General features: G+C 41.3%; 1 protein-coding gene across 1 annotated transcript in view; it reads left to right on the forward strand.

The window, feature by feature from the left end:
• Nucleotides 1-20,249, forward strand: part of FMN1 (formin 1) — a 287,638-nt gene that overhangs the window by 75,275 nt on the left and 192,114 nt on the right. The window contains 4 exon segments of the mRNA XM_023752890.1: nucleotides 7,710-8,300; nucleotides 8,302-8,331; nucleotides 8,333-8,472; nucleotides 18,975-19,125. Coding sequence (XP_023608658.1) covers nucleotides 7,710-8,300; nucleotides 8,302-8,331; nucleotides 8,333-8,472; nucleotides 18,975-19,125 — 912 coding nt within the window.

Genomic DNA, 20,249 nt, shown 5'->3' on the forward strand with positions numbered 1-20,249 from the left:
GCATTGCAAGGCATACGTAGTATGTAATGTTGTCAGTCAGTAATTATGAATTATTATTTTAGCCACTGTCAATTGATATCAATTCAAAATGGTAAAGTGGAAAGAACATGAATTTTCATACCTGATCAGGATTCAAATTTCTTTCTTGCTGTACAAGTTATGTTCTTATACAAGTTACCAACATCGTCCAGAACATCTGTCTGCTTTACGGAGTTGCAAGGACTAAATGGAGGCGCCCAGTGCAGTGTTTACACACTCCATGTTGGTTTCACTTCCCTTACTATCAGGACTGGCCATCAGCGTGGCAGATAATTACTGGAGATAGCACTGCTTTTACACCTGTGTGGTTTAACTTGGACTCTGGAGCACTGTGTGGATTGGGTTTTACTCCTGAGTCAATTCAAGTGCTATTTCATCTCTCGTTTGCTCTTTATTCCTTCTTTTCCTGCTCTTTTCCTCTATTTCTTTAACCCTCCTAGTAAGTTGCAATTACGGAGATGTGTCAGATGTGTGTCATGTTTCCCAGTGTCCCCAGGATGGCCTCTTAGTTATAACACAATGTGATCTATTTCTGATAAGAAAAAAAAAGTATTGATCACAGCTAATTAAAACCAGGTATTGTTAACTTGTGGAATTTTCATCAAACCCAAAGCCATTATTTTTATTAATGGAGACTTTTGTTTTTACAGCAGGAAGTGTCAGTTAAGTAGGGGGTTTTTGAAGTCTGTGCAACCTTTATAAGCAGAACAGAAAAGCCAGGATGCCCACATGCACAGCCATAGAGCCTTCATCTTCTTGCCTTACCTACGAAGTATGTAAGAATGGAATCCCTTCCCTTCAAGGCATTTCATGTCCTCCAGCCCCGTTTTCCTTTCCTTCCCTCTGCTTACACTGTTTTGCTGAAGCAGTGAAGTTTCATTGTACTTCTGAGCAGTCTCAGGAATTGTCTTGCTTTTCCCACTCAAAGAATGTCATATTTGGAAGAGTACCTGGAAAAGGTTGACTTACTCAAGTTGTATAGCAGATAACCTGAATTTTATGGGCCCTGGCAGCACCCTTAGGAGAGAATGTTCGTAACAACAGAATGCTAATGGATGATTTTTCCACAGTGCTTGGCACTTTGATGATATCTTTCATCAGTGGGCACTTTTCTTTTTGACAGACACATTTGTGGGGACCAGACAAGCTAAAGTCTCCCACTGTTGCTTGGGTTTCAGTACAATGTGTTCCTTTGATGATATCTCTGAGCAGTGGTAATGTGGAGGATATTAAAAAATAATGAGGATTTGGTAGGGGAAGGGAGGACCAGCCCCCAAGGAGGGCTGGGGAAATTGCCTAGAGCCCAATTTCTAATCAGATTAGAATCACAAATGTGCTTCAATTCTACTGGATAGTTTATTATATTTATGAGAACAGTCTTTAAGCTTACTGTAGAGAGAACACTTATCTACATGAAGTATTTTGAATTGTTAAAATTAAATATGGTCAACATCAACTTTTAGAGATACCCGCACTTTTTTAAAAGTCTAGATGTTTTATCTGAATTTTCTAGGCAATAACAACTATGGAATCTCATCATTTATGCTGTGCATTGGGTGACAGAGAGGAAGGCAACCACCTGTCTCTCTATTTAAAATTTTGTGGATCTTCAAGTCTAGTTTGGTGGGCAATACAAAGGCACAAGAAAGTCTTAATATTGAAAGATAAAGAAATAATTCCATCCAATAAGCATTTATGGATCACTAACCAGCGAAGCAGTGTGCACTGTTCTGGAAGTTCAAACACAAATAAGACATGGTCCCCAACTGCCTGGAGCTTTAAGATTTGCAAAGAAGATAAACATAAATGACTCTAATGTAATGTGAACCTAGCAAGTTCTTTGGCAACAAAATCAAAGGAAAACTTTTGTCAGGAAGAATTAAGAAAAGCTTAAGCCAGAAGGTTCAGTCGAGATGGACTGAATTGTCCTTGGAGCTTTCACTGGGTGAAAATTGAGAGAAAGGGTGTTCTAAGTAGGGGGAAAAGCATGCATGAAAGCATACAGATGTGGGAGTTGATCATATGTTTATATCTGTAATGGTGCAACATAGGGAAAGGATAGAGAAGTACCTGGAAAAGTAAGCAAGCAGAGGGCAGGTTTTGAAGAGCCATGTAAAGCATTTAGGCTTATGTGCTATGGAGAATAACTGTTCTCAGTAGTGGTAATGGAGGGATTCTCCCCTTATGGGGACATGTCAGAATAGGAAGGGGCTTTTTCAAGTAACACAAGTTACTTTGGAGATTCTGAAATGACCCAAGTAATCATTACCAAAAATAATCCACCAATATTCTGATGATATACTCTCTCAGCTGAGTTTGGAGCACAATAAAGATTAAGAACACTTACTGTTGGTTTTAACTCTGGCCGCACATTGGAACTTCTTGGGGAGCTCTAAGGACACCATCTCAGACCAATTGAATGATGATATGTGAGGATGGTCCTGCCCATCAGTGGTTTTTTTTTTATTATTACAAAGCTGTCTAATGGGAGCCAGTACATTAAACATAAAAATAGTGCTAGTGAAGGAAAAGGATGATTCAAACAAAATGGCTTGATTGGATTTACTCTATGAAAGATTGTGAATTTGAATCTTGTTTAGAAGGAGATGGGTGTAGGTTAATTGATTATTGCAGGTGGAAAGAGGATGTGATTAAACATGAAAATAAGAGAAGCAATCAAGTTAAGAGTAAAAGAAGGAAGATAGACTGAATGAAGTCTGGTAGATAAAACTTGGGGAAAACTGGAAAAATGTGAAACCTCAGCACCTATGTCCTTTCAACTTATATATTGAGATGAATGCAGAAAAACAGATTTTTAGCAGAGAGGATCAGGGAGAGGGAAACCCATAATGCTTTATATGTCCCAAGGAGCATTTATCTGAAAGTGAATGGAAGGTTTCTTTTGTCTTCTGTGTACAAACCCCATGTTCTATATGAAAGTAGAGGACACTGAAAAGAGAGTTGGCAGGGTTTTAAAGCATTATGTTCCCTTGACCCAGCCTTAGCTACAATTTTGGCTGTAAGAACCTGGGCTTGACATTTCATAAAGATTCCCGGGATCCCAGGCAAACATTATCCAGCAGTCCATGCTTATCCACCAGAAAGTTCTACTCTGTGTTTGATTCACAAATCATTAACAGTCCTTCTAGCTATGGCTCTAGACACAAGATAGGAAACAGCACATGGTTTCCATGTGCAAAGTAGAAGTGGCACTTCACAGGAAGTAGAGTGAAAAATGGGGTTAAAAACTAGCTTTCCCAAAGGCTCGGCTCATGGTGTGCATGGACTTGAGATTCTTCATTTATAGCAGAGCCAGGCACAATTTGCAATAATTGATAGGATATGGACAGATACAGAATGAATGAGGTGCTTATTACTTTAATCACTTTGAATTACTGTGTCATGCTGAGCTTCTGAACACAACCAAGACAAAATCCAATGATCAAAGGGGTTGTGAAACAGGGAAGGGCAAAGGTAAGTTGTTTCTTTATGTGGGCCATTTAAATTTTAATGGTCAGAAGGGTTTCTTACTATAATCTCAGCATATTGATATGGAGTACATGGAAATTCAGTATTTCCTCTTTATTTGGTAATTCTTCCTCTCAGTGACTACAGTTTGTAAGGAAGCCATTCGTGGGATCTGTGCTTGGTAATCTGTCCGCTTGCCTTGGGTGTTTGCAGCAGAGGGGTACTGAGAGAGGGCACCATTTGCAAAGGCTCAGATGCATGAAAGAGCGTGGTCCCTGGAGAGGCAAGATGATATGTAACATTGGAGTCCAGGACACATCTGGGAAAGGGGCAGGTGCCAAAGTGGAGAAAGTTGGTAGAAAACGGATGGGAAGAGTTTTGTGTGTTCATGCTAAAGGGTTTTCAGTGTCAGTCTGAGAGTAATAGCCAATTATTGAAAGTGTTTTAAGAAATAAAGATCGGCCTTTTTTTTTTCATCCTTCTAGAACCAATGTAGCCAAACTTGGATGGGAAAAATGAATTAAAATGAATTAGGTGGCTCTTGCTATTGTCCAGGTAAAGAAAAGTTGAGAATGGGAGGAAAGGGATGAATCAGAGAAATTAAAGTAACTAATTGATAACACGTTGGGAATGGGAGAGAACAAGGAACTCAGCATGGCATCCAGGCTTCTGGATGTGATGATTGGGAGGACAAGGGTGCTATTAACTGCAAGGAAGGATTTCAGAGGGGGGATAACTTGAGGTTTAGCAATGACGACTTCGTTTGCAGATATATTGAGTCTGAGATGGCTGGTTAAGTATGCAGGTAGACCAGACAAGAGGATAGCTGGAATTACAGTTTGAAGGTAACAATTTGGAAGTTACAGTTTATAGTGAGTGTCATTTTTTGTGAGTACAAAAGATGACCCTGAGGATTGTATCATTTGAGAAAGATAAAATGGCAAGGAGGATGCCTGATGAACAGCATGAAAGAGATGAATGGAGGAAAAGGAGTCCACAGATTGACTGGAGAGAGCCCAGCAGTGGGAGGAAAATGGGGGTGGGTCGAGAGGGTATATTGGAAGTTTAGGGAAACAGAGAATTTCAAGGCATGGGCAACGGTCAACTTTAACAATGCAGTCCAAAGGACTAGAGGACTTAAAAAGTGCTGGCCAAGCTCTAACTGGTTTGGTTCAGTGGATAGAGTGTCGGCCTGTGGACTGAAGGGTCCCAGGTTCCATTCCTGTCAAGGGCATGTACCTTGGTTGCAGGCACATCCCCAGTAGGGAGTATGCAGGAGGCAGCTGATCGATGTTTCTCTCTCATTGATGTTTCTAACTCTCTATCCCTCTCCCTTCCTCTCTGTAAAAAATCAATAAAATATATATATTTTTAAAAAGTACTGACCAATTGTAACACTAAAATCATGCGGTTTCAATAAGACAGTGGGCACAGAAGCCAACTGTAATTGGTTGAAAGGAAGACGGATGAGAAAATAGATAAAGCAAGAGTTCTATGCTATATTTAACAAAAAAAACTCTGCTGTGACTAGGAAGGGGTAGAGTGAGAAAGAAAGGGTGACATCTAGAAGGGTAAAGAAGGATTTAGGTCTCTTTACTTTTGCTTTATATGGATAGAACACAGAGCTGAGGAGCTTGCCAAGAGTCAAAAGCAAGTTGATATGGCCACTGTCCTTTTATCTGTCCCGTAGCAAGGAGATAGCAATAATGATAACATAGCATCTACTATGTTCCAACTCCTCTATGTGTTGTTTTACACATATTAACTCATCCGCTTCTCATAACTGCCTTATGAGGTGAATTCTGTTATCATCCCCATTTTATTTATGAGAAAACTGAGGTACAGAGAGCTAAAATAATCTGTGCAATTTGTACTCTGCCCTCTACATTGAGCAAATGCATTACAGGACCACAAAAACTGTATTTAGCTGTATACCTCAGCTTCAGTGGATTCAAAAGATGGTTGGTTGGATGGAAAGCTAGAGAGGTGGGGACCAGGGCCTTTGGTATAGTTACAGGCTAGCTGTGAGATAAAGGGAAAGTTTCTCTGTGAGCATGTCCTTACAAGTTTTCATATTATTAAGAAGTTGAAGATTGAGTAAAGTTATTGGCCCATCAATATTATTTGGCACTGAACCTCCTTGGGAAAAAGGTTAGTTGGGAATAACAACCAAGAGTTAGTTTGTTGTGGCCGAACTGAACTATTCACTAAAATGAAATGGTGGCAAGTAATTCAGGATGGGAATCAGTCTTGGGCTCTGGGTGGAGGTGGGCAGGGGAAGGAGACGGAGAGAAAGATGGCATAAGATGTTGAAACAAAGATTATCTTGATCACATAGTTGAGTGAAGCTTGAAATTACTTCCAGGCATTTGGTAGTGGAACTCATGAAAGATCGGCTAAATGATTGTATTTGTAGGACATTGTTTATCCTGACGAAGCGTTTCCTCATTTGCTGCCCATCACTCCACAAAGGTGGTATGATTTGGACATTTCAAAGAATTAGAGGTCTGTTCGTCTCTTACTGTAATATTGACATGAGCAACAGTAGCTAACATTACCATTTATTCAGAACTTACTAAGTTTCAGGTATAATGCCTGTTGCTTTATAGGAAGTATCTCCTTTTATGTTTATAAAAACCCTAGAGGTGGTTCACTATTTCCCTCACTTTACATTTGAGGAAGTTCCAGCTTGAAAACACAAAGTTACCTGCCCAAGAACATAGAGCTAGCCAGTGGCTAAGCAGACGTGAACCAGGTCGCATGAATCCAGAACTCAGGTACTGACTTCTCTGTGTTAGACAAGAAATACATGGTGCCCCGAACTGGGTAATTCTTTGAGTTGGATCAGGGGCTGCCACATCCACATATGACAAAGTCAGCTTCAGAAAAGCCTTGTCTCTAATTTTACTGACCATAGTTGTGAGGGAGTTGACTCATGGGGGGAAGGTGAACCTAGCAAAAATACAGTTAGAAGTGTCTTAATGAAAGTAGAAAATCTTCCTATGTCTTTTAATCTTTTCTGACTAGGCAGTTAAAAGTATTTCTTTACCTTTTCGATGCAAAATGAATCTATCCTTGTATACACTTTGGTGTTGTAGATATTTGGGGGCTTAAATTAGAGTGAGGACAGTTTTGTTAGACACAGGAAGGCTCTTTGGACAGTGGCTGAATATAACTGTGGCAGTGGTTTTTATCCATCTCTTCAGTACTACGTACGTGCTGTGCAGGCTGCTGGGATACAGAAATTAAGGCACTGTCTCTGATTTCATCTTGTGGAGTTTACAATCAAATGGGTAGGCAGAAATTAAATAAATTCACTGGGAATATTTAATTACTCTTAACTAGATTTTTGAAACTCTAATAAAATTATAAATTTGACTGCTTCCCAGTTAACTGTAATAGGCTAACTGGAAATAGACTAGTTAATACTGAGAGTATGCCAGGTCTGTGCTAACACGTATAAAACCATAGACTTAAGGCATTGAAATAACTGAAAATATAAAAGTATTAAAAAGACTGTCATAAAGTATAGTTTAAAATGCTGGGTATGTAGGAAAAACATAGCAAATTGTTATATTCTCATTTTCTATGCATTTATATTGCTTATTACTATATTGTGAATGATTATGAAAGATACAAATACTTATCATGAGCAGCTTTGTTGTGGAAACTTTTTAAGAAAATACACATAGATCATAGCTTCTTCTTTCACCTTTTGTTTCTGCTGTGTTGACCAGGAAACCCCATAGAACAGACATTCTGAGGAAGACTGTGAGAGCAGCAGCTCCAAGGATCTCCAAAACATTTTCTTAAAATGTTCTTTTTCCAAACCAAATCCAAAAGTAATAAAAGATGTAGTCATGCATGTTCAGACCTTTATTAAAAATTTTGTCTTGCATTTGATATTAAAACCGGGTGAAAGTTCTTAGATGACAGTTTTACTTTAAGCCTTAATCCATGATAATTATTCCCCATGAGTTCATACTGGATGAAATTCTGCCTCTACTCCAACTGTTTAAGTCCTTGGAAAATTCATAAAGTGAAATTTACACCCCATCGGATTCTCAAAAGGACGTCTGTGTATTGTCCTGCGTTTCTGTGAGCTGTGCTCGGGTGGCATGGGGAAGGTGTTGCGTTTTTTTTAATTTCTGATATTTGTTTTTATAAACGCTTTCCTTTCTTTCCTACTGCTATCTCTCCAGGTTCAGTTTGAACTTCAGGCCTTTCACATCCGGGGTGAGCATGCAGTGATAACAGCAAGACTAGAAGAAACCATCGAAAACCTCAAACATGAGATAGAGCACCGATGGCGCGGAGGATCTGAAGAGATGAGAGATGTGTGTATCTCCACCAACGACGACTGCCCTCCCAAGACCTACAGAAATGTGTGCATCCAGACAGACAGAGAGACTTTCCTCAAACCCTGCGAAGGGGAAGGCAAGACAACCAGAAGTAACCAAATAATACCCAAAAAGCTGAACATCTCCTCTTTAAGCCAACTCTCCCCCCCAAATGACAACAAAGACATCCTTGCACCACTTCAGTCTGTGGAATGCATCTCACCGAGCCAGGAGAAGGCATCGCCTCTCCCCCCAGCACCACCCCCACCAGCAGTCATCCCTCCCCCTCCACCCCTACCACCTGGGCTTGGACCTTTGCCACCAGCACCTCTGCCACCACCTGTGAGTGCAGGGCCACCACCACCTCCGCCACCTCCTCTGCCTCCAAGCACTGGACCTCCCCTGCCTCCTCCCCCACCACCACTTCCTAGCTCACCCCTTCTGCCCAGCAGTGGGGGGGCCTCCTCCTGCTCCAGCACTCCCAGGGACTTGTGCCCCCACCTCCTCCTGGCCTCTTCTTTGGAGTCGGCCCTTCTTCTAGCCAATGTCCTCGGAAGCCAGCCATTGAGCCCAGTTGTCCCATGAAGCCTCTGTACTGGACTAGAATACAAATAAGTGATAAGAGGTAAGCTCAACCACTCCCCCTCGCCCCAGCCCATTTTCAACTTATGAATTCCCAGACTTTTGCACAAGTGATGTTTTTCCTTATGAGTTTAATTTCTATATGTGCAGTGCAACACTCATTCTCAAGTGTGGTACAGTGAATGCCTTGGAGTGTTTTGGGGAGATGGTGTGTCCCCACCACATCTTGTCTGTATTCTCTATGGTTTGCTGCTGAGAAAAACGATGTGTTCAGTGTCATATCCCTCTCTAAGATAAACATTCTACTTTACAGACTAGAGAAGAGCTCAGGTCTTAGCTAGAACCTTCTCCAACGTTCCTACAATTAGTGAGTAATCACAAAGACATTGAGCTGGAATCTATACTGTAGATTCACTGAAGATTTTTTAAATATCTGTCTTGTCTTTAGATAGTATCACCAACCATATGATCTGGTTTCTAATAGGTATGTGTAATTTTTCATTTTTTTTATTACAAGAACAAGACATAGCTGAGTCATTAGTTCTTCAGGTCAGAGGAGAGTCTTAAAATAGAAACTCTCTAGTTAAACTCTGGTTCCCCTAACTGCTCAGCGTCCTCATCTCTTATACCTTGCTGCCTGTCAGAGAAAGTGCGAGTGTGTGAATAGCTAAAGAGCACCTTCCATTTGTATAGCTTGTTAAGCTGGGTATGTAAGGCAGCAATATATGGTTGTTTGGAAACTTCAAATCAAACAAATTTGAATGGGATTTCTTCCGCTTTATTTCGGAACCTGTTGAGAGGATAATGAGAGATGCTGAGTTGCTTCTTTTTTTTAATTAAATCTTTATTGTTCAGTTTATTACAGTTGTTCCTCTTTTTCCCCCATAGCTCCCCTCCACCCGGTTCCCACCCCCCCCTGCCCTTACCCCCCACCCCCCACTGTCCTCATCCATAGGTATACGATTTTTTCCAGTCTCTTCCCGCACCCCCACACCCCTTTCCCCCCAAGAATTGTCAGTCCACTCCCTTTCTATGCCCCTGATTATATTATATTTACCAGTTTATTCTGTTCATCAGATTTTTTTATTCACTTGATTTTTAGATTCACTTGTTGATAGATATGTATTTGTTGTTCATAATTTTTATCTTTACCTTTTTCTTCTTCTTCCTCTTCTTAAAGAATACCTTTCAGCATTTCATATAATACTGGTTTGGTGGTGATGAACTCCTTTAGCTTTTTCTTATCTGTGAAGCTCTTTCTCTGACCTTCAATTCTGAATGATAGCTTTGCTGGGTAAAGTAATTTGGTTGTAGGTTCTTGCTACTCGTCACTTTGAATATTTCTTGCCACTCCCTTCTGGCCTGCATAGTTTCTGTTGAGAAATCAGCTGACAATCGTATGGGTACTCCCTTGTAGGTAACTAACTGTTTTTCTCTTGCTGCTTTTAAGATTCTCTCTTTGTCTTTTGCTCTTGGCATTTTAATTATGGTGTGTCTTGGTGTGGTCCTCTTTGGATTCCTTTTGTTTGGGGTTCTCTGTGCTTCCTGGACTTGTAAGTCTATTTCTTTTACCAGGTAGGGGAAGTTTTCTGTCATTATTTCTTCAAATAGGTTTTCAGTATCCTGCTCTCTCTCTTCTTCTGGCACCCCCATAATTCAGATGTTGGTACACTTGAAGTTGTCCCAGAGGCTCCTTACACTATCTCCATATTTTTGGATTCTTTTTTCTTTTTGCTTTTCAGTTTGGGTGTTTTTTGCTTCTTTGTATTACAAATCTTTGACTTGATTCTTGTGATCCTCTAGTCTGCTATTGGATCTCTGTATATTATTCTTTCTTTCAGTCAGGGTATGCTTAATTTCTAGTTGGTCCTTTTCCATATCCTCAAGGGTCTCACTAGATTTATCGAGGGTCTCACTAAATTTATCGGTGATTTCTAGAAAATTCTTGAAAAACCTTATAACTGTGGTTTTGAACTCTATATCCAGTAGTTTGCTTTCCTCCATTTCTGTCATTTGTGACCTGTTTCTTTGTCTCTGCATTTTGGCTGCTTCCCTGTGTTGATAGAGTGGCTTTCTGTGTTACGTGTCCTATAGGGCCCAGTGGCTCAGCCTCCCCAATTACCTGAGGTGGACACTCTTGGTGCACCCCTTTGTGGGCTTTGTGCACAGTCTTGTTGTAGTTAAGCCTTGATTGTTGTAGGTATCACTAGGAGGAATTGACCTCCAGGCCAATTGGCTGTGAGAATCAGCTGTGTCTACGGTGGGAGAACTTCTGTGCTGGAGACACCCTTATGGGGCAAGACTTGCTTCAATAGGGTTTTGGTGCTCACTGAGTCTGCCCCCTGAGTGTGACCCTTATGGATCTGAGGAGTTGTAATCTGGATGGTCCCACTCTGACTACTGGGTACACTGACTCTTGGGTCTCTAAGGAGGTGCTAATTTAGCCTCTGCCTGAGGCTACCCAGCAGGAGCTACGGAGAGATCTGCAGATTCCTCTTCTTTGTTTGGGGTTTGGAGGTACCCAGATGAGGCCCAGCTGTGAAGCAGTGCAAGCTGCTGTGGGGGGTTGGGCCTTCTTTTGGATGTTCTGGGTCTCTCTGACCCAGCTGCAGTTTGTTAGGTAATTTTAGATTGGAAAGGGCCAGGCCATTCATATGCAAAAGCCTCTGCGCACAGCTTGGGTGGGGAGGAGTCACAGGGAATCAACAGGGTGGAGCAAACAGCTGTGGCTGATCCTCAGCTCTGCCCTAAGAGGCCCTGGGTCTCAGTGTCCCGTGGTAATCGCTGCAAGCACCTCTGAGAGAAAGCCACCCTCGAGTTCCGCCCGATGCCAGACAGTCCAGTTTCTCCCCATATGAGTCTGGGTCCCCAGAGACTCATCCAGAACTGGAGTTCAGAGCAGTCGGAAGCTTGTGTCTCCCTCCTGATTGAAAAAGACAACCGAGTCCTCAGTTGCCAGCCCTTTCCGCACACCTCCGTACCTCTGCACTTTACTTCCTCACCTCCTCTGAGTCTCAGTGTGCTTTTCTCTTTCCTTCTAGTTGTAGAATTTCCACTCAGCCAGCCTTCCTGTGGTTCTGGATGATGTCCATTTTGTCTTTTAGTTGTAGTTTTGAAGTCGTTATTCGAGGCAGCAATTTCCGGTGTTTACCTATGCCGCCATCTTGGTTTCTCCGCTGAGTTGCTTCTTGACTACTCTCTAGGTTTGACGTTCATTTGTTTACAGAGAACAGAAAATACAGAACACATTTTTTAAGTTAAGTTTTGTTTTAGTTTTTTATTTATCTTTATTGTTAAAAGCATTAAAGGTGTCCCATTTGTTTGTTTGTTTGTTTGTTTTTGCCCCCCATTGACCCCCTCTACCCAGCACCTGCCCCTCCCAGGCCTTCACCACTCTATTGTCTATGTCTATGTGCTATGTATATATCCATGTCAAGTTCCCCCGTTAATCACTCCCTTTCCATCCATCGCCTCACCCCTGCCTTCCCTCTGAAATTTGTCAATCTTATTTCATGCTTCTAAGTCTCTGGATGTATTTTGTTCAACAGTTTATTTTCCTATTAGTTTCCACATATAAGTGAAATTATGTGATACTTGTCTTTCTCTGACTGGCTTATTTCAATTAGCATAATACTCTCCAGGTCCATCCATGCTGTTGCAAATGGTAAGAGTTCTTTATTTTTTACAGCCACATAGTATTCCACTATGTAAATGTACCACTGCTTTTTTATCCCCTCATCTGCTGATGGCACTTGGGCTGTTTTTGAAATTATTCACAAATCCAGATACAGTGGTGAATTTTTCAACTTATATAACATTTTACTTAGAAAAAGCAAGATATTGAAGAAGATAACATATAATTCACAATTATAAAATAACTGCAAATCAATATAGGAGGAGTGGGAATACTAAGCATATGGTGAACTAAGTTGATTAGGTACTTCATATTGGCCCCTTTCTTCTCACCAAAAAATAAGGGCCAAGAGTTTATGTGGATAAAATCCTGATACTTTTTTTAATGTTGATGCTTTATAATTTTCCAAGTGATGGTTAAAAAAAATACACATGACATGACCCTGAAATAGCTCCCTCCTTTAGCTAAAGTACTAGTATTCCCCTTTTCCCATTCAAGACTCAGATGACATTTCCTAAGAAATAATTTTCCAGAATATTTATTTGGAGTTGTGTTTCCTTATTAGTGTCCTGAAATTAATGTGCAGCCCTTCCTGGGTGATGAATCCCACCTGTTCAGACAGAACACATTGCTGTCCATACCTGTGTCTCACACCTGTGCCCACACTTCATTCCCCACAAGACTTTCTAAGCAACCACTATTATGACTGCAGCAGGGGTATTACAGTGCTGCTAAGTGCTATGGGCCCTTTGTCAGGGATCAAGTTGGGACGAAGTCAAGCTGCAGATAATCATTGTTGGTGTTTCTCCTTCCTTATGTACTTGGCCATTTTGAGAATGAAAATAATGGAATGTTCAAGCTCTTATCAGTTTTACCATAAATTTAGGGCTTCAGTTTTGAGCCTAATGAAAAGTGGATGAATATACTGACTTTCCGGACATCAGGAGAGCCCTACTAGGTGAACTTGTCAGCTTGAGCCTGACTTTGGGGGAGCAGGATGCTTCCCACTGTGATGTGTGAAGACTGGGACATGGCACTTCCTGCTGCACCACACATTTCATCTCTCTTATTATGGCAAGAGTTTTTGTTCCTCAGAGCATGACTACTTACTTGTTTTATTTTATTTTATCTTTTAAAGATTTTTTTTTTATTTTGAAAGAGGGAGGGAGGGAGAGAGAGAGAGAGAGAGAAAGAGAGAGAGATGAAAGAGAAACATTGTTTGGTTGCCTCCCATTTACACCCCAAATGGGGATCGAATCTGCAATCTGAGTGTGTGTCCTGACCAGGAATCAAACTGGAGACCGTTCGGTGCATGGGATGGTGCTCCAACCAACTGAGCCACAACGGCCAGGGCCGACTACTTCTTTTAAACTAAAATGGTCTAAAGATTCTGTGTAGCATTTAGTTATGGAAAAAAGTAAAATTATTTGAGATGTGTTCTTTCAAAGGGGATGAAATGGTATTTTAATATTTTATATAACTGGATGTTGTAAGCACTTTGTATAATGTACACATGAAAAGTTTTGGTCTTGGTCTATTAGGGAACTGGGAGTAAAATATGAATTTTTCCCATGTTATGTATACATGCCCTCTCATCCATCTAGATTGCTTTTCACTACTAATGAGAACTGATTTTTAACTCTTGCCATTTTGCTTTTATTAAAAAATCTATTTTCTGATTCTATAAAAGGGAAGAGACATTTAGTTAACGAAAAAGAAATCCTCATCTATCTACTTTTTCAGCTTCCTGATAAATATCTATCTTCCTAGTATCTTCTCCTTCCTCCCTTCACTTTCTCCCTCCTCCCCCTCCCCCTCTTCTCTTTTTCCCATCTCCACTCTTTTTTCTTCCTTCCTCCTTCTGCCTCCCTCTTCCTCTTCTTTTGAGCTAAAACTGTAAGTTTAGTGGTCAGAAAAGAGTTGACCATGAGAGCAGATGGTCCATTGTAAGTGAGTTCTTGTCACTGCCCCACGAAATGCCAGTTACCACCAACTCACTGAGAGGTGGTTTTCAGAATTTATTTATTTATTATTGGAAATGTATTTTCCCACAGAAACAATGTTGTAAATGGTGATGAAGCGCTCAGCCTGACTGCCAGACCCAATTTGCTTCAGAACATGAGGTATAGCACTAGTTGTATTGACCCGAGCCCAGTCCTTGGGAGCTGGGCCAAGCAGTACAGGTACAGAGGTGACAGGGGTGAGTCTGAACAACCTGCCTTATGCTTCACATCACCTCCCTCCAAGCATCCTCTCCCCAGCTTCCCAGAAATTTTGTGAGCTCCAAACCAGCAGCCCTAAGATCCCCCTTCCTCAGTGCCGCTGAGATAAACACCAGTTGAAGTTGAATGACAGGTGGGGCCTGAGGAAGGAGCATGTAGATGGATGTACTTCATTGAAAATGTTCTAGCCCGTGGGTGATGATTTCACAGGTATTTATTATACTGTCATATGTTATAACTCACATATGTCACGTACATGCTCTTCAATGGCTCAAATATTGTGAATGTGCCCAGAACCAAAATGTCATATTTCATGGGAAAGACAGACATAGAGCAAAATGTGAACACAGATCTGAAAAGCAATTTCGAATATGAAAATCGCCTTTTAGTATCAAAAAATTGTACGGGCCACTTTATATAATAATAGATCTTTTCGTTTCCATTGATTGAAAATATATATATTGAAACAAAGGTAAGTACTTATAGATATTATGGATAATAACATCTATATATGTTTAAAAAACAAACATGTAAATGAGATATATTTTTTTCTATCTGTGTGCATTAAAAGTGTTTAAAAATAAGATTAAAAACAAAGTTAAGAAAGCGGACATTTGGGGGAAAATGTGTTCTGACTGAAGGGAGCCTGGATCTTAACCATCCGTCAGCTCTCAGAGGCAGGTCTTCTGTATCTCATTTTCCATATCTTCGTCTCTTTCTTTGTTTCAAAACTAAGGTGACCCTGTGTTTTTTTTTTAAGACAAAGCAAAGCAGTCTCCCCGTGACTGCTTTAGTTGAAATCCCAGTGAGGGCCATTTTTATCATTTGGCTTGTTGTTTTTTTTTTTTTTTAAATTTTAATTAAATCTTTATTGTTCAGATTATTACATTAGTTATTCTTTTTTCCCACCATAACTCCCCTCCACCCAGTTCCCACCCCACCCTCCGCCCTCACTCCCCACCCACTGTCCTCATCCATAGGTGCACGATTATTGTCCAATCTCTTCCCTCACCCCCACACCCCTTTCTCCCCCCCCCCCAAGAATAGTCAGTCCATTCCCTTTCTATGTCCCTGATTCTATTACAATCACCAGTTCATACTGTTCATCAGATTATTTATTCACTTGATTTTTAGATTCACTTGTTGATAGATGTGTATTTGTTGTTCATAATTTCTATCTTTTTCTTCTTCTTCCTCTTCTTAAAGGATACTTTTCAGCATTTCATATAATACTGGTTTGGTGGTGATGAACTCCTTTAGCTTTTTCTTATCTGTGAAGCTCTTTATCTGGCCTTCACTTCTGAATGATAGCTTTGCTGGATAAAGTAGTCTTGGTTGTAGGTTCTTGGTATTCATCACTTTGAATATTTCTTGCCACTCCCTTCTGGCCTGCAAAGTTTCTGTTGAGAAATCAGCTGACAGTCGTATGGGTATTCCCTTGTAGGTAACTGATTTTCTCTCTCTTGCTGCTTTTAGGATTCTCTCTTTGTCTTTTGCTCTTGGCATTTTAATTATGATGTGTCTTGGTGTGGTCCTCTTTGGATTCCTTTTGTTTGGGGTTCTCTGCGCTTCCTGGACTTGTAAGTCTATTTCTTTCACCAGGTAGGGGAAGTTTTCTGTCATTATTTCTTCAAATAGGTTTTCAATATCTTGCTCTCTCTCATCTTCTGGCACCCCTATAATTCGGATGTTGGTACGCTTGAAGCTATCCCAGAGGCTCTTTACACTATCTTCGTATTTTTGGGTTCTTTTTTCATTTTGCTTTTCCGGTTGGGTGTTTTTTGCTTCTTCGTATTTCAAATCTTTGACTTGATTCTTGCGACCCTCTGGTCTGCTGTTGGGAGTCTGTATAATATTCTTTATTTCAGTCAGTGTATGCTTAATTTCTAGTTGGTTCTTTATCACAACATCGAGGGTCTCATTAGATTTCTTGAGGATCTCACTACATTTATAGGCGGTCTCACCAGTCTTCTTGAAGATCTCACTACATTTATCGGCGGTCTCACCAGTCTTTTCGAGGGCCTTATTAAATTTATCGGCGGCTTCTAGACAGTTCTTTAAAGACCTTAAAAGTGTGGTTTTGAACTCTATATCCAACAGTTTGCTTTCCTCCAATTCTGTCATTTGTGTCCTGTTTCTATGTCTTGGCATTTTTTATGGTTCACTGTGTCGATAGAGTGCCTTTCTGTGCTAAGTGTCCCAATTACCTGAGGTAGACACTCTTGGTACACCCCCTTGTGGGCTTTGTGCACAGTCTTGTTGTAGTTAAGCCTTGATTGTTGTAGTTATCACTGTGAGGAATTGACCTCCAGGCCAGTTGGCTGTGAGAATCAGCTGTGTCTGCAGTGGGAGAACTTCTGTGCTGGAGACACCCCTCTGGGGCTAGACTTGCTTCGATGGTGCTTTGGTGCTCACTGAGTCTGCCCCCTGAGTGTGTCTTTTATGGTTCCGTGGAGCTGCAAACTGGATGGTCCCACTCTGACCTCTGGGCTTCCTGGCTCCTGGATCTCTAGGGAGGTGCTAATCTAGCCTTTGCCTGAGGCTATCCAGCAAAAGCCTCCCTTCAGGGCTTGGGCGGGGTGGGTCCCACGGGTTCAACAGGGCGGGGTTAGCAATTATGGCTGCTCTCAGTCTTGCCCTCAGAGGCTCTGCTTCTCAGTGTCCCGTTGCAAGCCCCTTGTAGAGAAAGCTGCCCTAGGGTTCTGACCGATGCCAGACAGTCCCGCTTCTTCCGTATGAGTCTGGGTCCCTAGAGACTCGCCCGGAACTGGAGCTCAGAGCCTGAGACTCCTTCCCGATTGAAAACGACAACCGCACCCTCAGCCGCCAGCCCGTTCCACATGCACTCCGCACCTTAGTATTTCACTTCCGCACTGCGCCTCCTCTGAGTCACGGTATGCTTTTCTCTTTCCTCCTAGTTGTAGAACTTCCACTCAGCCAGCCTTCCTGTGGTTCTGGATGATGTCCGTTCCATCTTTTAGTTGTATTTTTGAAGTGGTTGTTCGAGGCAGCAAACTCCGGTGTTTACCTATGCCGCCATCTTGGTTTCTCCTGGCTTGTTTTTATTATTATTTTTTCAATATAGTTTTATTGATTTTAGAGAGAAAGGGAGAGGGAGAGAGAGATAGAAACATCAACGATGAGAGAGAATCATCGAATCATCTGGCTGCCTCCTGCAGGCCCCACACTGGGGACCAAGCCTGCAATCCAGGCATGTGCGCTGACCTGAAATGGAACTGTGACCTCCTGGTTCATAGGTCAATGCTCAACCACTGAGCCATAATAATTTTTATTATTAATACTGTTGTTGGAGTGTGGTATTATAAATCAAGTATTTCTAAATGAGCACAGCCCATTCACATATTATAGGTCCTGCACTTACTTCACCAGAAAACCATATTTAAAACCAGTAGAAGAAATCCAAAGAAAGGCTAAATCTTTACCTTAGTACCTCATTTTCGTTCTGTTTAAGAATTATCCCATCACTGTCTCAAGATTGGTTATCCCTCAGCCTTTATATGATGCCCATGTTTATCCACCATGGAAATGCTACAGACTGAGGGAGAAGCAGCTCGCATGTCTCTAACAGTATGAACCCCAGGATTTCTGGTCCCACAAAGTTTCTCTCTCTCTCTCTAGATCTCTCTCTCTAGATCTCTCTTTGATTATATCTAATGACCATTCTGTTTGGAAATGTGTATTTGCTTTAATGTTCTATATTATATTTTGACTTTTAAAAAATGTGTTTTGCTCTAGCCAGTTTGGCTCAGCGGATAGAGCGTCGGCCTGCAGACCAAAGGGTCCCAAGTTCGATTCTGGCCAAGGGCACATGCCTGTGTTGCAGGCTCAATCCCCAGTGGGGGGCGTGCACGAGGCAGCCAATCAATGATTCTCTCTCATCATTGATGTTTCTATCTCTCTCTCCCTCTTCCTTCCTCTCTGAAATCAATAAAGAAATATATATATTTTTAAAACAATGTGTTTTGCCCTGGCTGGTTTGGCTCAGTGGATAGAGAGTCAGCCTTCGGTCTGAACGGTCCCAGATTCGATTCCGGTCAAGGGCACATGCCAGTGTTGCAGATTCGATCCTCAGTGTGGGGCATGCAGGAGGCAGCTGATCAATGATTTTCTCTCATCATTTCATCATTGATGTTTCTATCTTTCCTTCTCTTCTCTGAAATCAATAAAAAAAATTTTAAAAAATGTGTTTTGCAAAAAGCTTTTCTCTGAGCTTTATTAGGGATGTGTGTGCATATGTATATGTGTGTATGTATTTATGTATTTTTGTTAATCCTCACATGAGGATATTTTTCCATTGATTTTTAGAGAGAGTGGAAGGGAGGGGGAGAGACAAAGAGAGAGAAACATCAATATGAGAGAGACACATTGATCGATTGCGTCCCAAACACGCTCTGACCTGGGTTGGGAATCGAGCCTGCAACCGAAGTATGTGCCCTTGACCAGAATCAAACCCAAGACCCTTCAGTCCAGGGGCCAATTCTCTATCCACTGAGCCAAACCAGCTAGGGCTGTGTGTATTTTTTTTTTAGTTAAGAGCTCTGTTAACAGGTGCTTGCAGTTTGTTGACTTTTTTTAAAAATCCAGTTGTAAACTTTTATTATTTTTAATGAGTTAAAAATGAATTAGAGATTGTGTTTATTCTTTTCTCTTGTCATTTTCTCTTTTAAGCCAAAGTGCTACACCAACCTTATGGGACTCCTTAGAAGAACCTGATATTCGGGATCCTAGTGAATTTGAGTATTTATTCTCCAAAGACACAACTCAGCAGAAGAAAAAACCACTGTCAGAGACCTATGAGAAAAAAAACAAGGTCAAAAAGGTACTGCATGATTATCATAAACATTGTAATCATATATAAATAGCATACATGGGAATTCATTATGTGCTGCTGGTTTGCTTTCCCTGCTTTCAGAAAAAGTTTTGCAAGATTTCAAGTCACAGATGACAAAAAGGAGCCAAAAGTTTGAGCATGTGTGCTTGCTATTTCAGTCATAGCACCTGAATTTTCAAGTGATTTTCTTAATTTAATCTGAACCCTCTTTAGCCAATAATTCTATTGAAAAAATATAGCTATTTAAATTTAATTAGCACAATTAGATAAAATAAACAATTCAGTCCTTCAGTGGCACTAGCCACTTTTCAGTTTTGTTCTGTGGCTAGTGGTTATATAGCACAGGTATAAAACATTTCTGTCATTACAAAATGTTCTACTGGCTAGCACTATCCAAGCATCTGGGATATGTTGGTGAAAAAATACACCCAAAGATTCTTGCTCTTTAGAGCTTCTTTGACAATCAATATTAAAAACAAAAATTAGATCACGTAACCATGATTTAAGAAGGATGGACTTTGGCATGGTGGCGATGAGGCTACAGCTTTAAATAGAGTCTTAGGGTAGTCCTCATTAAGAAAGGTGCCTTCTGAGCAAGATTTGAGGACTTGAAATCTGAGGCTCCCAGTCATCCCATCAGAGAAAAGGTTTAAGATCCTCAAGTATCAGATAGATGTGAAGTTGAATCACAACCGGGCCATGCACTGTCCATGTGACCTAAGTCAAAGTTCTTCCACCCTGTGCCTCCATTCCCTAACCATGACATGAGATGGCATCTGTTCCTATTATTATTCTAATTATTAAGTAAGAATATATATTTACTAGAGGCCTGGTGCACAAAAATTTGTGCACTTGTCGGCACTCAGCAAATGATGGCCCCCAGCCGGGCCTGTGCCCTCTCGCAGTCTGGGACCCCTCGGGAGAATAATGACCTGCTGCTTAGGCCTGCTCCCGGGTGCAGAGGCAGGCCCAATCCCTAAGTGCAGCCCCTGGTCAGGCTCAGAGCACGGCCGATTGGGGAGTTGGGGCACCGCCCCGTCATGCACAGAGCAGGCGGATCGGAGGTTGCGATGCCACCCTCAGTCACGCTCAGGTAGGGCCGATTGGGGGGT

The sequence above is a fragment of the Myotis lucifugus genome, unplaced genomic scaffold (assembly GCF_000147115.1).
Source record: "Myotis lucifugus unplaced genomic scaffold, Myoluc2.0 scaffold_38, whole genome shotgun sequence".
Taxonomy (NCBI): domain Eukaryota; kingdom Metazoa; phylum Chordata; class Mammalia; order Chiroptera; family Vespertilionidae; genus Myotis; species Myotis lucifugus.